At 38.4% G+C, this 14,739-nt stretch overlaps 2 protein-coding genes across 4 annotated transcripts in view; one reads left to right on the top strand and one right to left on the bottom strand.

Annotated features, from left to right (window-relative positions):
- The window catches only part of LOC144594160 (BTB/POZ domain-containing protein KCTD19-like), a 42,599-nt gene that overhangs the window by 26,934 nt on the left and 926 nt on the right, over positions 1-14,739 (top strand). The window contains exons 12-16 of one of the 3 annotated variants that reach the window (XM_078400320.1): positions 1,205-1,366; positions 2,089-2,130; positions 3,019-3,173; positions 4,285-4,386; positions 8,256-9,843. In XM_078400320.1, coding sequence (XP_078256446.1) covers positions 1,205-1,366; positions 2,089-2,130; positions 3,019-3,173; positions 4,285-4,386; positions 8,256-8,354 — 560 coding nt within the window. In that variant the 3' untranslated portion in view covers positions 8,355-9,843. Of the gene's footprint in view, positions 1-1,204; positions 1,367-2,088; positions 2,131-3,018; positions 3,174-4,284; positions 4,387-8,255; positions 9,844-14,739 lie in introns of those variants that run through there. The other 2 variants (XM_078400318.1, XM_078400319.1) reach the window with 2 other exon arrangements.
- The window catches only part of plekhg4 (pleckstrin homology domain containing, family G (with RhoGef domain) member 4), a 108,565-nt gene continuing 103,774 nt past the window's right edge, over positions 9,949-14,739 (bottom strand). Inside the window, exons 24-25 of the mRNA XM_078401526.1 lie at positions 14,502-14,570; positions 9,949-10,684 (exon numbers count right to left, since the gene is read on the bottom strand). Of these exons, the coding sequence (XP_078257652.1) occupies positions 14,529-14,570 (42 nt within the window). The 3' untranslated portion in view covers positions 9,949-10,684; positions 14,502-14,528. The remainder of the gene's footprint in view (positions 10,685-14,501; positions 14,571-14,739) is intronic.

Here is a 14,739-nt window from a genome sequence, read left to right as displayed (position 1 = left end):
ATATTGGAAAAGAACAGCAATGGTAGGTGTGGAGCCTCTAGAGAATGAGGCTGGGGAATTAATAACAGGAAACTAAGAAATGGCAGCCCTGTTAAATCATTTTTTTGCAATAGTCTTCGCACTACAGAATTTCCCAACATAACAGATGGGCGAACTATAAATAATAGGGAGAAATTGATAAAAATCCCGGTCACAAGGGATACAGCTGGACAAATCGTCAGGATCCAGTGACCTGCTCCCAAGGGGTTTAAAGGAAGTGGTTGCAGATATCGTGGGCTCATTGGTTGAAATGTTTCAAAATTGGCTAAATTCTAGAGAGTACTAAAAGGCTGAAGAACAGCCTATGTTGAAAGGCTGGAGCAATTAGGCATGTATACACTGGAATTTAGAAGGATGAGGGGGGATCTTATTGAAACATATAAGATAATTAGGGGATTGGACACATTAGAGGCAGGAAACATGTTCCCAATGTTGGGGGAGTCCAGAACAAGGGGCCACAGTTTAAGAATAAGGGGTAGGCCATTTAGAACGGAGATGAGGAAGAACTTTTTCAGTCAGAGAGTGGTGAAGGTGTGGAATTCTCTGCCTCAGAAGGCAGTGGAGGCCAGTTCGTTGGATGCTTTCAAGAGAGAGCTGGATAGAGCTCTTAAGGATAGCGGAGTGAGGGGGTATGGGGAGAAGGCAGGAACGGGGTACTGATTGAGAGTGATCAGCCATGATCGCATTGAATGGCGGTGCTGGCTCGAAGGGCTGAATGGCCTACTCCTGCACCTATTGTCTATTGTGACTTGTTCAAAAATGGAGAAAGAGAAGGTGGAGAACTGTAAGACATTTACTTTAATATCTACTGATATCAAGATGCTTAGTCAATAATCATGTAGAAAAACTGAATAAAATCAAACTTCAAAAGGGTTGTATGAAAAGTAAATCACGTTTGGCAAATTTGCACACATTCTGTGAGAAGGTGACAGGGAGAATTGATAAATTTTGAGTGTTTCAGTGTTAAATCACAGATTGTTGCTTAGCATTGCAAGAGTCAGTTAAGTTTAAGCTCTCAGATCATGGCCATGAATAACTGCAAATTAATCCTTTTATAACAAACTTAAATGTGAAATATTGATGTGGCAATTGGTAATGATTAATATTGATAAACGTGTTCTTCCCAATGCGCGATCTTCAATTTGATGTTTCTGTTTTGTCTTAGGAAAACAATTTGATAAATCAATGGATTATAATAATTTTGACAGTTGGCCACACAACACTGGATTCATTATAAAAGTCCACCATCCTCTCCTCCTGGGAAATGATGGCTACTCAGAGTTTTACACAGATAGTGTGTTGTACATGAAGTATTCTACAGACGTAGGTACAATAATACTTTCTTCCTAATTACTCTTGTAAAGTTGCTGTTTTTAGTTCGGTGGATCAAACTAAATTGATTTAGCATGATAAAGCTAATTGCCAATTCTAAAAGGCATGTCTTACTGTATCATACTACTTGTTATGATTAAAAGTAGACATGGGGCTATTTAAGAGGTGTTCAAAATTAAGGGTTTTGATAGAAAATAATAAAGAAATACTTTATAATAGAGGACGGACCAGTAACACAAAGAAAGTATTTAAGATAACCAGTAAAATAACCAGAGATTATTTAAAATATATATATTCAGGATAAAAAGGTATATGTGTATTGAGTGGGAAAATGTGACTTGAAGCAGAGAATCTTACTGAATGGCAGCACAGGTCTACAATGCATTCACGTTAAAGTGTGGTGGTACTGGATTCAATAAACATACAGAGGTAGCGACAGGTGTTTCTCTGACTGCAAGCTAAACTCCAGGATAACGCATTGCCTCCCTGATGCCAGATGGATGTCTTTGAGTGGGCACTGGATATTCTGAAAGGGAGGGTGAGCACCTAGAGTTCATGATGTGGATGTAAATTGTGTCTAATGCTATCGATTCACCATCTTTCTGTCATTTTCTAATTTACATTACATTAACAATATTCTGCTTTAAAGTTAAGGGCATACTACATTAAATTGAAATGTTTCTTTGCACAAATACTAGTTTCCTTATTTTTCCACAGCTGATGCACAATTTGGCCACTCAGAAAAGAGCCAAATCACAGGTACTATTTTAGTCCATGGGATAAGCTTGCCTTGTTTGCCTGAAGTGATTTTGGGATGTTCCATTTTATTTCATAAAGTAGGTAAAAGAGACTATTTGCTTCCCCCCCCTTTTATAGCTTATGAAATCACTGTTTTCTGCTGGATCCTTAATTCACCCATGCCACAAACTGACTCTGGTTGAGGCAATTGGAAATCACAGCTACATTTCTTTAATCTGATCATCGTAATTAATATGAGTGACACCTTGGTTAAGCCCTGCCTCCGCTGGAGGGCAGTTTGCATCTTCTCAGAATGGCTACCATTGGAGAATGTAGTGGGCCTAGAAACAAACGACACGAAGTAGCATAATCAGATTGGATAGTTTGATATTCGTTAACTGGAGCATGTCATTCCAATATAACACAAATATCAGACCCAAGCAGGAGTAGGCCTTTGTTGCTTACTCCACTATTCAATACTTACTTCATGGCTGATTTGTTTTAAACCTCCGGCCCACGTCTGCATTAACCCCAAATTCCTTGAATATGTGAGTATCTAATTTCTTATATACCGTAAAACTCCAATAATCCACCACACTCAGCAGTTTGGTGGTGAATAAAAAGATTTTCTGGACACGAGAAGTTATTAATGTTAATATTCCAACACACATCACTTTTTATTTTAAAAGTCACCCAATATTTCAATAAAATACCGCATGAACCTGGTAGGTTTAAAGAAAGCATGAGAACTGAGGCCATGGTGAGTTTAAGGGGAGCATGGGAAACATTACCGGGTGACCTTGATGCCAAACCATCGGGATTTCTGAATTATTGGATAACAGATTTTTGGAGCTTTACTGTATCTTTGTAATAATTTAAAAGGTCGAAACTTTTCAAAAACTTTTATAGGTTTAGCATCTCTCATCTTTAATTTATCGTATGAAGAAATATTTTATGCCAGGGAATGTAATCATTTTTTGACCGGAATAATTCTGGACTCGTATACTTTGAAGGATCCTCGACAAATAACGTGGGAAATACTGCACCTAGCAAACTTTCTATGGGTATGACATATTAGTACTGTTTCAACAATTTGAAAGAGTCAATCACCATTTGTTGTTTTTAAAAAAAAAAGTGCTTTATTCTTAAACTTAAAATTCATCAGTCCAGAAATGAACATAATCCAATCAGGGAATTACATTTACTTATAATATTGTCAAATACAATTATCAATGAAGTAATAAAAAATAATCTTCAAGCTATTGAGGCTGAGGAGAATGTTTAAATTTGCAGTGGTAGCATTTTGTAAAGTAAGTCAGGTGGGGGTGGGGGGGGGGGACTATTTCTGTTGGCTGAGGGACAATGTTCATTTTAAAAAAGAATAAATCTGAAAGGTGAGAAATTGTTTTATAAGCAGGTTGTGGTAATTTGAACTACCTGTAAAACAGTTGGCTATGGATTAATTAACGTGGGAGTTAAGTCTGGAAAGTTAGCATTTCCAAGCTACAGGGGAAACAAGCATTATAAAGGTCTGACAAGCAGAATCTAAGGGTCTTATTTCTAATCGTGCAAATACATAAAATATAGATGAATGACCTAGCCATTCTAAAAGTAGGGAAGAAATGGAATGGCGTATCGAAAAGTCACTCCTAGACCAAAATACAGTCAGAATTCAAGGCAAAATGTTATCCTGTTACATGTCTTTTTTAAATGAATGCACCAAAAAAAAATCAATGACATACAATGTAGGGGGCAGTTAAAATGTTATTTTTAATATACAAATTGAAGAAATTGTGAAATTATCTGTTTGACTTCATTTGTTTGTTTGTGGGTACCTGCATTGTGCAAGTTGGCTGCTGTGCTTCCTGTATTACTGGTTTTAAAATGGTTGAGGCGATTCTGAACCAAGCATGCCATTTATCTTTTGTCTTTCTCCTTGTTATGCTTGAATCTGTTGTCAATTGAATAATGATTTTGTGTACTTTTTGTTCCAGATTTCCAGGTATCTTATGTATATACTAATGAATGGTTATACATCATCAGTTATATAATCTGCAATATATGTTGATAGGCAACAATTTATTCCATCTCAGTGAAATTGTAGGCCAATAACCATTGTTACTGAATAGTTCTCTTTTAAAATGCATCTTATATCTCTTTTTTTTTACTGTTAAGACCGAACAAATAACGCCGGAAACATTTGTGTCAAAACTGCTAAATCTAAAGACCTTCAAGAACCATAAACAGTTGCATGACAAACTGGTTAAATGGTTAACAGTAAGTAATGACATCTGACCATGAGAGGAAATGTAGTTTGGTTTGGAATCTCACGTTAAGACATTAGTTTATTATTGTCATGAAACAACTGCAGTGCAAGTGGAGGAGGTGTACACTAGAGGAACATTAGACGGGCGCAAAGAAAACATGAGATAGCTTTGACAGATTTAGTAAAGGAGAATTCAAAGAGATTCTACAAGTATATTAAGGGCAAAAGAGTAATTCAAGGGGGAGAATATTTACTGCAGAGAAAGACATGGATGCAATGGAACATGGGGAAGGTAATAGTGATGTCTTGAAAAGAGTACACATTACAGAAGAGGAGGTGCTGGAAGTCTTAAAAGCACAAAGGTAGATAAATCCCAGAACCTGTATTTTAGGATACTGTATGAAGCATGGTAAGAAATTACTGTGCCACTGATAGGCCCAGGTAATGTGCTGGAATATTGGAGAATGTTTAAGAGGGACCTGAGCAGGCACCATTTGACATGATATTCAGTTGTTAATGTCACATGTACCAAGATACAGTGTAACATTTTGGTGTTAAACCAGTCAAATCAAACTGTACATGAGTAGAATCAAACCATATGTAAGTACAATACGTGGGCAAAACAAAAAAATACCAGTGCAGAATATAATGTTATAGCATTAGTTACAGGAAAAAGTGGTGATTTAAAAACAAGTGCAAGGTCTGTTGGCAGTTTGGGACTCTACCCTAGCTTATGTTAAACTATTCAGTGTCTGATAACTGCAGGGAAGAAACAATTTCTGAATCCGGTGGTGCATGGTCCAGAGGAAAGGGAATGACCATCGTCAAAATGGCCCTTAAATATATTGGGTGTTCTCCAGAGGCAATGTGAAGTGTAGGTGGAGTTGATATGGGTGAGGTTGATCCGAGTGTTGAACTGGACAGTCACAATTCTGTAATTTCTTGTGATATTGGGCAGAGCTGTTGCTAAATTAAGTTGTAATGTGACTCATTAGGAAGCTTTCTATTAGTGCAGATGTGGAACGATCTGCCAGAGGAAGTGGTAGAGGTAGGTACAATTACCATACTTAAAGCCACTTGAACAGATGCTTGGATAGGAAAAGTTTGGAAGCAGGTAGGCAAGGTGCAGGCAAGAGGATTTGGCCTGAAGGGTTTGTTTCCGTGTTATATTAAAAAAATATATTGAACTACTTTGTTGTTTATTATGGTATCTACTGAGTACTATGTTTACATACCTGTAGTGCTGCTGCAAGTAGGAATTTCATTTTACCGACATCTCCCTCCCGACATCTATCTCCGACATCTCCCTCCCGACATCTATCTCCAACATCTCCCTCCCGTTTCTGGACCTCACCATCTCCATCACTGGAGACAGACTAGTGACGGACATTTACTATAAACCCACTGACTCGCACAGCTATCTGGACTACACTTCTTCTCACCCAGTCCCCTGCAAAAAGTCTATCCCCTACTCCCAATTCCTCCGTCTACGCCGCATCTGCGCCCGGGATGAGGTGTTTCACACTAGGGCTTCAGAGATGTCCTCGTTCTTCAGGAAACGGGGCTTCCCCTCCTCCATTATAGATGAGGCTCTCACTAGGGTCTCTTCTACATCCCGCAGCTCCGCTCTTGCTCCCCCTCCCCCCACTCGCAACAAGGACAGAATCCCCCTCGTTCTCACCTTCCACCCCACCAGCCAGCGGATCCAACAAATCATCCGCCAACATTTCCGTCACCTACAACGGGACCCTATCACTGGCCATATCTTCCCATCCCCTCCCCTCTCTGCGTTCCGCAGAGATCGTTCCCTCCGTAACTCCCTGGTCCACTCGTCCCTTCCTACCCAAACCACCCCAACCCCGGGCACTTTCCCCTGCAACCGCACGAGATGCAACACCTGTCCGTTTACCTCCCCCCTCAACTCCATCCAAGGACCCAAACAGTCTTTCCAGGTGAGACAAAGGTTCACCTGCACCTCCTCCAACCTCATCTATTGCATCCGCTGCTCTAGATGTCAACTTATTTACATCGGCGAAACCAAGCGCAGGCTCGGCGATCGCTTCGCTGAACACCTGCGCTCGGTCCGCATTGATCAAACTGATCTCCCGGTGGCCGAGCAGTTCAACTCCCCCACCCATTTCCAGTCTGACCTTTCTGTCATGGGCCTCCTCCAGTGCCATAGTGAGGCCCACCGGAAATTGGAGGAACAGCACCTCATATTTTGCCTGGGCAGTTTGCAGCCCAGTGGTATGAACGTCGACTTCTCCAACTTTAGATAGTTCCTCTGTCCCTCTCTTCCCCTCCTCCTTCCCAGATCTCCCTCTATCTTCCTGTCTCCACCTATATCCTTCCTTTGTCCCGCCCCCCTGACATCAGTCTGAAGAAGGGTCTCGACCCGAAACGTCACCCATTCCTTCTCTCCCGAGATGCTGCCTGACCTGCTGAGTTACTCCAGCATTTTGTGAATAAATACCAGGAATTTCATTTTTGTGTTTTGGGACACATAACAATAAAACACTCTTGATCTTTGACAATAGCTCTCTGATGGTTGTAAATAACAGCACAATAAATGATCAACATATTTTGTGAGCTCCTAATCGAGACGTTATATCCCCTCAACAATTCATAACAAATTTAGCTGGAATACATGATAATTGTGAATAGGACATCATGTCCAGCCATTTGTTTGAGGTATTATCAATGGAAATAAAAGTGGTCATTCATCGGTGGTAGGAACTTCTCATCATAATTATGCCAATGGTAGTCACTAAACGTGAGAAAACTGAAATATAAACTGAAAATGTTGGAAATGTTCAACTGGTCAGGCACGATCTATGGAGAGCAAGAAACAGAGTTCCCGTTTCAGGTTTGATCCTCAACGTTAACTGTTTCCCACTCTTGATTTGGTGTGCATTTCCTTGAATTTCGGTTTTTATTTACACGGTGTGTGGTATACTTGCAAACAAAGAAATATATTTATATCATTTGAATTTTCTATATCCTTAAAATCATAATTGAGGTATGGTTGCTCTCAAAAACACAGTTATTTGGAACAGACAATAGCTTAGTAAACTTTGAAAATATTTTTGATCAAATTAAAATCTTAGTGCATCTAGATTTAAAACTGAAATGAATCAGCTTGCCAATTACAATAAACAACTTTCATGATTTTATATTTTTTCAAATTAGTATTTACTGATAAATCTCAGTGACAAATGTCTTATTTTAATTTGTGCATTTGATCTTTTGGATAAAAAAAGGAACTCAGTATAGTGTACAAAGATTTTCTGAAGGTGTTTGATAATTTGGTTTTATGACATTAGAAAAAAAAACAGCCTTGCAAGAGAAATTGTGGCAGTATATACTGTTGGTTGCCACTTTGAAAGTCAAGTTAATTAATTGTTCTGTTTAGATAGCAAAGACCTTAGTCAAATTGCAGTCAGGTCTTTGTTTTTGGTGTACATTAGTGATTTAAAAAGGCATTGCAATCCTGATATCAAAATTTGCTGATAAAGTAAAAGTAGAAGTTATGGTAATCAGGAAGCTTTGTAGGAAAGTATGAATGGATTGCAAGTGGAACAAAGCAATTTTCTTTAATTAGTTGATGATAAGGATCCATTCATTTGAAATTATTTTGAGTCCAGCAGAGCTATTTACAACAAATATAAACCGTCAGAAGGTATAATGGTACAAATGTTTTCTGGTCACATTCTTTTAGTCATGTATTTTACGAAGTAATGAAAATTTAATGTTTATAAGGATTGATGCAAAATGTTGCTTGATTACGAAACAAACATAACACATTGAAGAGGGGTAGAATGTAATCAGCCTGCCAATTTAAGTTCTTAAAACTTAAAATAACTTTCCTTGTGTTTTCTAGTTGACATTGCCATTTGCTCGGAAGTATAGCCACTGCATGGAGCTACTGTTGAAGAAAGGATATTATAAATCAGTCTCATTTCCAGTGTTAGGGAACTAATTTGAAAAATTCCCAGCAAAATGAATCTGATTTCATTGTAATAATTATATACAGTGATATATTGTGAATATTTTAAAACTTTAAATCATTAATTTTGTGGTCAGTGCAAATGATACTCTAATCGATCTGGAGTAATGAAAGGAATGCATGTGGAAATATCAATGTCTCAAAATGGTTACAAAACATGCCTAGCTTATTCACAAGGTTAGCTTATCTTGTACAAGTCAAATTAAACTAATTTGGTCACATGAAATTACCATGTTTTTCCTGGTAAAACCTAAAAAAACCCTGTTTTTACTAATATCTGATTTAACTTTATAGTATCAAGAATTTAATTAATTTTGGCAGATCCCAACATTTGTTACCATTGATACTGTCCATATAAAAATATGTTAAACAGTTCATGCATTTTGGATGTGTCACTTGGTAAAAATCATTCAATGTTTGATACAACAGCTTTTTTAAAAACAACCAGCAGTTCACCTTGCTACTGCACAAAAATAATCCTGTGCCTAGAAAGTGTGAGGGGACACTTTCTCCATCGTGTTCTTGCAGCTCAGATTTACTTACTTTTGGGAGGGGGCCATATCAAATAACTGACTGTTTCGGCTGTACTGCGTGGCATTTTCCTGATAAAGTAAGCAGTCTTGATTAATCAGGAGAACGAAGTTGGGCCTTGCTTGCTTGCTTTTGTTGATGTAAATTATCTCACAGACATGTTACAAGCTGTGACCACCCTATTGTGTGCAGTTATGTACCACTATAAGGCAAGCTAATGCTGAGATTGTCAAGACTGTTTAACTTTGATTCATTATTGTTTCATTTACAAGCAAATAGGGCAGATGCGATTCAGACTTAAATATATAAAGCCAAGATTTTCCCAGTAAAAATGGAAGAAGATAGTATTTGTTTTCATTTCAATGTGAAACTGACTGCAAGTTTTAATTGCACATGCATATCAGTGGATTAATAAGCAAGGTATTTGCATGTTGTTTAATAGCTTAAACCTGGTACAATTAGGTTCAAGTAAGTTTTTAAAAGTCATTCCAAATTGCAACTGCTGTCTAGCTATTATATTTTAATACAAAGACTGTATTTTCTTCAATTACTTATTGTTGCTCTGATATATTTTAAGGTTTTTAAAACATTTCTACCTTAACTTCATGAACTTGCCTCAGTGATAAAACGTGCTTGTTAGATTCTGATTTCTTGTTGGAGAATTCTGTGGAATTCATTACATGATTTCTCAGTAGCAGGAATTGCCTTGAACATAACTTACTGCAACCACTGTTAGAAAAGAGAAAGTCTATGCACGACAGATAATTAAATCTCTGTCAGTAGATTTCTTTGAGGTTAGTGGAACGAAATGGGCTGGGAATAATGTTCAGTTCATAATAATATGTACATTTCTTAAAAATCGCCTGATTTAACTATTTGTTTTGCAATGTTATTCTTTTATTCATAACTAAATCTGTTTGATGTCATAACTTGCATAAAATATTGCTTACTGTGGCATAAATAAAGTTCAAACAATGTAAAATCAAAGTCACTTTAGATTTTCAATATTTAATAAACAAATGTAAAAGTATGTTCTCAACAAACTGAATAACACATGCATATTCTTACCAGTAAATTAACTTAATGTTATTTTCCCTTAGATTTACGTAATAACCAACGGCACTTAGTAATTGCCATTTTTCTGGTAATTAGAACAACATTTTAATTCCTCCATACCAACTTGAAACAATAACAGCATTTGGGCTAAGTGCAATATTTACAGATATTATAGAAACTATAACTTAGCATTATGTTACACCACTGAATAGGAGCTAGAAAGTTCTCACTTTCATTTTATTATGAATGTTGTTCAATGAGCAACGTATCTAAATCTTTTAGCCTGTGTGAAAAGCAAACATTATTCAACAAATGTTTTTTGTATCCTACTAAATATTATCTACAAACAGCTTATGCAACATTAGAAATGGCTAACAGTGCCCAAGTAAGTTGTTGATCTACTGAACTTTTATCAAACAGATCCAAAAAAACAAGTTTACACATTTTGTCTAATTATACAATTTAGGTAATGCATTAATAGATTGTCTGTCAAATTTGCAAACATCTTAAAGCAAAACTGAAATTCAAAGTGTGCATTAAACTGTGTTCCAAGTTACCATCATTATGTCATTACACACAAATTTATATTAGTTTTTAAGAGGTACCAGGTTCTATTTTGGGCTCCAATATCTTGGGAAAGTTGCTCTTCACCAGTTGTTTAAGGAGTTACTTTTGCCTTTCAGTTATAAGTGGAACATGACAAATCTGTATCAAGTCTGAGAGAAAAATATGCATTAAAACAGTGCATCAGATTTATAAATTGGAGTTTAGTGCTCATAGTATACAATTAGTGCAACTCAGAAATAATAAAATTTCCAACTGACAGTAAATACCTTTGAAAAGTAGAACTCTATACTCAGAACGGATGTATCCTAAACCATCTTGTACAAATGCTCCGTAGAGACTTGTGGAGTTCCGCAAGGATCGGTACTGGGGCCACTTCTCTTCACGTTGTATATTAATGATTTTGATAAGGGGATTGAAGGCTTTGCAGCCAAGTTTGCAGATGATGCAAAGAGAGGTGGAGGGGCATGCAGTGTAGAGGAAGCAAGGACTCTGCAGAAGGACTTGGACAGGTTAGGAGAGTGGGCAGAGAAGTGGCAGGTGAAATTTAGTGTTGCAAAGTGTGGAGTCGTGCATTTTGGTAATGAGAATAAAGGCATAGATTATTTTCTAAATGGAGAGAGAATCCAGAAATTGGACGTGCGGAGGGACTTGGGAGTGCCGGTGCAGGACTCCCACAAAGTTCATTTGTAAGTTGAATCGGTAGTAAGGAAGGCAAATTCAATGCTAGCATTTATATCAAGAGGACTGGCATACAAAAACAGCAATGTAATACCGAGGATCTATAAGGTGCTGGTCAGGCCGCATTTGGAGTATTGTGAGCAAATATGGGCCCCATATCTGAGGAAGGATGTGCTGGTTCTGGAGAGGCTCCAGAGGAGGTTTACAAGAATGATTCCAGGAATGAGTGGGTTAGCATATGATGAGCGTTTGACTGCACTGGGCCGCTACTCGCTGGAGTTTAGAAGATTGAGGGGGGACCTCATTGAAATTACAGAATAATGAAAGGCATAGATAGAGTGGATGTGGAGAGGATGTTTCCACTGGTGGAAGAATCTAGGACCAGAGGTCACAGCCTCAGAATTAAAGGGTACTCTTTTAGAAAGGAGATGAGGAGGAACTTCTTTAGTCAGAGGGTAGTTAATCTGTGGGACTCATTGCCACAGAGGGCTGTGGAGGCCAAGTCAGTGGATATTTTAAAGGCAGAGATAGCCAAATCCTTGATTAGAACGGGTGTCAAGGGTTATGGGGAGAAGGCATGAAAATAGGATTAGGAGGTAGCGATCAGCCATGCTTGAATGGCAGAGTAGAATCGATGGGCCGGATGCCCTAATTCTACTCCTATAACTTGTGAACATCCTCGCTTACTATACATACCATTAATCAGACCCAGTGAAAATGCCAACTTTACAATCTGAGTTGTTTGTCAAGTGGTAAAATGCTCATGAGAAATTGGGCTCAAACAGAAAATACCACAGACCCTTTTTACAAATGTAAACTTCCATGTTACTGGTTCCAAGTTGGATTAGTTCTAAACTCATTTATCTAATCTACCTCAATTTCAGAAGTTGTCATAACATCCAGCTGTTAATATTTCTGCTTGGAATGTTCAAGGGAACATTGATCCATAACAAAGCAGCACAAACAAATTTTACATCCGGAATAGTTTATTTTTGTTCCTCACTAAAACGGAATATACTGCCAAGTCAAATTCTACCTTAATACTGGTAATCTGCAGAATTTTCATGGCAAGGTTTTACAAGTTTATGCAGCAAATGGATGAGTGGCTAAAGAATATTTAACCTTTGCCAGTGATGACCTAGACAACACCAGTCAGGTGCTTTTCATGACAGAGCTTGTTTTTGACAGAGCCTCCACTCTGGCTCTTCAACTCAGTACAACTCCAGTGGTAGTGCACAATTTTTCTGAGCTGAGGGACTAGATGCACTTCATAGAGGCACAGGGAATGGCAGGTGCTGGTTTACAAAAAAAGACGCAAAGTGCTTGCCTCAGCAAGTCAAGTAGCTTCTCTGGAGAACATAAATCGGTGATGTTTTGAGTCAGGCCCCTTCTTCAGACTGACCTGAAATGGGGTCCTGACCCAAAACATCACCTATTCATGTCCTCACGTGTTTAAGTGAGAACTTGTCTAAAAATTAGATTTCACCCTTTTTGGATGTGCTGAATGCTGCATATCCATCAGCAATTTCAAGTCAGATCTCCAGCAAACAAAATCATTGCCTTGAACAAAATACATTGAAAACTGTGCTATGGTGATTTACATACAGAATCATGTTAAATTGGTATCCGCAGAATCATGTTAAATTGGGATCCTGATTTTCTATCACTTTTAGATATTTTGCATACACCTAAGGATAGCAACCCTGCAGACGGAGTAAACCTCCAGTCATCTCAGGACAATGAAACTGCAGGATGAGCAAATATTATTCTATTAATACCCAAACACACTTTGTTCACTTTAATTATACATTAACAGCACCATATAAATCTTCTTTATGAAGCAGATAAATTGAATGGGAGCATAACATATACAACCCTGGCTCGGACTTCAAACCTCCCCAGATTCCTGAATCTAATCCATTGATCAAACCTCGATTCCACAGAGAGTAAGTCGTCCATACACAAGAGCTTGGCCAAAAATCTACCTGCCGCGTTTTGCATATCTCAGTGATGAGATAAGCGATTATGTTGTTCAGAGGTGTGATGTGCCTCATCAACAAATGGAAAATGTGTAGCTGACAATTGATGTGTGCCTGACACTACAACGTACAGCAAGTTTGGATAAATTGCCATGGAAGTGCCTAGTGCAACTTTCCAATGGGCTTTATTTCATCTGAAGAAAGCAATCACACAAACAATCCGGCATTAATAAAACTGACCCTTTACCCGATAATCCATCCAATTTCCTGCCATTTTTCTTACCATTTAAAAGTACTACAATATCGTTTGACAGGGGTAGGTCCTCAGGACCTGCCACCTGGGATCTGGTTGGTCACTTTGAAGGGTGGCTAGAGGGGGGCAAGCCTGGACAGGGCTTGGGGTTGTGTGGCCAAGAAAGGTACAGCCACAGGAATAACATGCAGTGAGTGCAAGCAGTTGGTCAGATCAAGCCCAAAGCCAGCTGGTTATGGTTGACAAGACTCCTATTTTGAAAGATGTGAGCACCAGTCACGAGCTCTGAATAAATCTCTAATCAACAGCTTTATCCACAGTTCTCATGAATACACAATACACTTTAATAGAAACATATAAACATATCTTTAGTTTCCAATTAAACCTTTCTTCCACATGATATGAACATCATTGGGAATGCTGGTGTTTATTGGCCATATCTAATTGCCATGAACTGAGGAGTAGGCTGAGTCACCTACACAGGAGGATCTGGACTCACATGTAGAAGAAATTGCTAACCCTTCCCTGAAAGATTTTAGTGGATTAGGTTGTTTTTGAAGCAACAGTCCACTTAGTTTCCAATTCCGAGCTGGCATGGTGCATTTCAAGCTCCTGTCTCTGGAACACAGGCCACAGTTTAAGAATAAGGGGTAGGCCATTTAGAACAGAGATGAGGAAAAACTTTTTCAGTCAGAGAGTTGTGAATCTGTGGAATTCTCTGCCTCAGAGGGCAGTGGAGGCCAATTCTCTGAATACATTCAAGAGAGAGCTAGATAGAGCTCTTAAGGATAGCGGAGTCAGGGGGTATGGGAAGAAAGCAGGAACGGGGTACTGATTGAGAATGATCAGCCATGATCACATTGAATGGCGGTGCTGGCTCGAAGGGCCGAATGGCCTCCTCCTGCACCTATTGTCTATTGTCTATAACAACAGTGCAGCCAGTGCTGGTCCAGTAACCCAACCACTATACCACAACACACTTTACAATACAACAAACAATTTGTATTTACTCGAAGGTTAAAGAAAAAATACTGAATAATAAAATAAAGCACTTACATTGTCAAGGCAGGTTGTAGAACACTATTACACTGTTGTGGATGGACCAAGCGTAATTTGATTGGATTTCTGCTGACAAAAAGTGTAAGGAAAGAACTTAATGACACACACGAATGAACTTCAGAGTCGTAATTCGGTTTACAATGACACTTTGTGGTGCAAAAAGCATCTGTGTCTGGTTCATTCCAACTTTATCTCCCTCTCTGAAGTGAGGATTTGCCTGAAAATAATTACATGT

This window comes from Rhinoraja longicauda, chromosome 6 (assembly GCF_053455715.1).
Source record: "Rhinoraja longicauda isolate Sanriku21f chromosome 6, sRhiLon1.1, whole genome shotgun sequence".
Lineage (NCBI taxonomy): Eukaryota > Metazoa > Chordata > Chondrichthyes > Rajiformes > Arhynchobatidae > Rhinoraja > Rhinoraja longicauda.
This window is presented reverse-complemented; position numbering and strand designations above follow the sequence as displayed.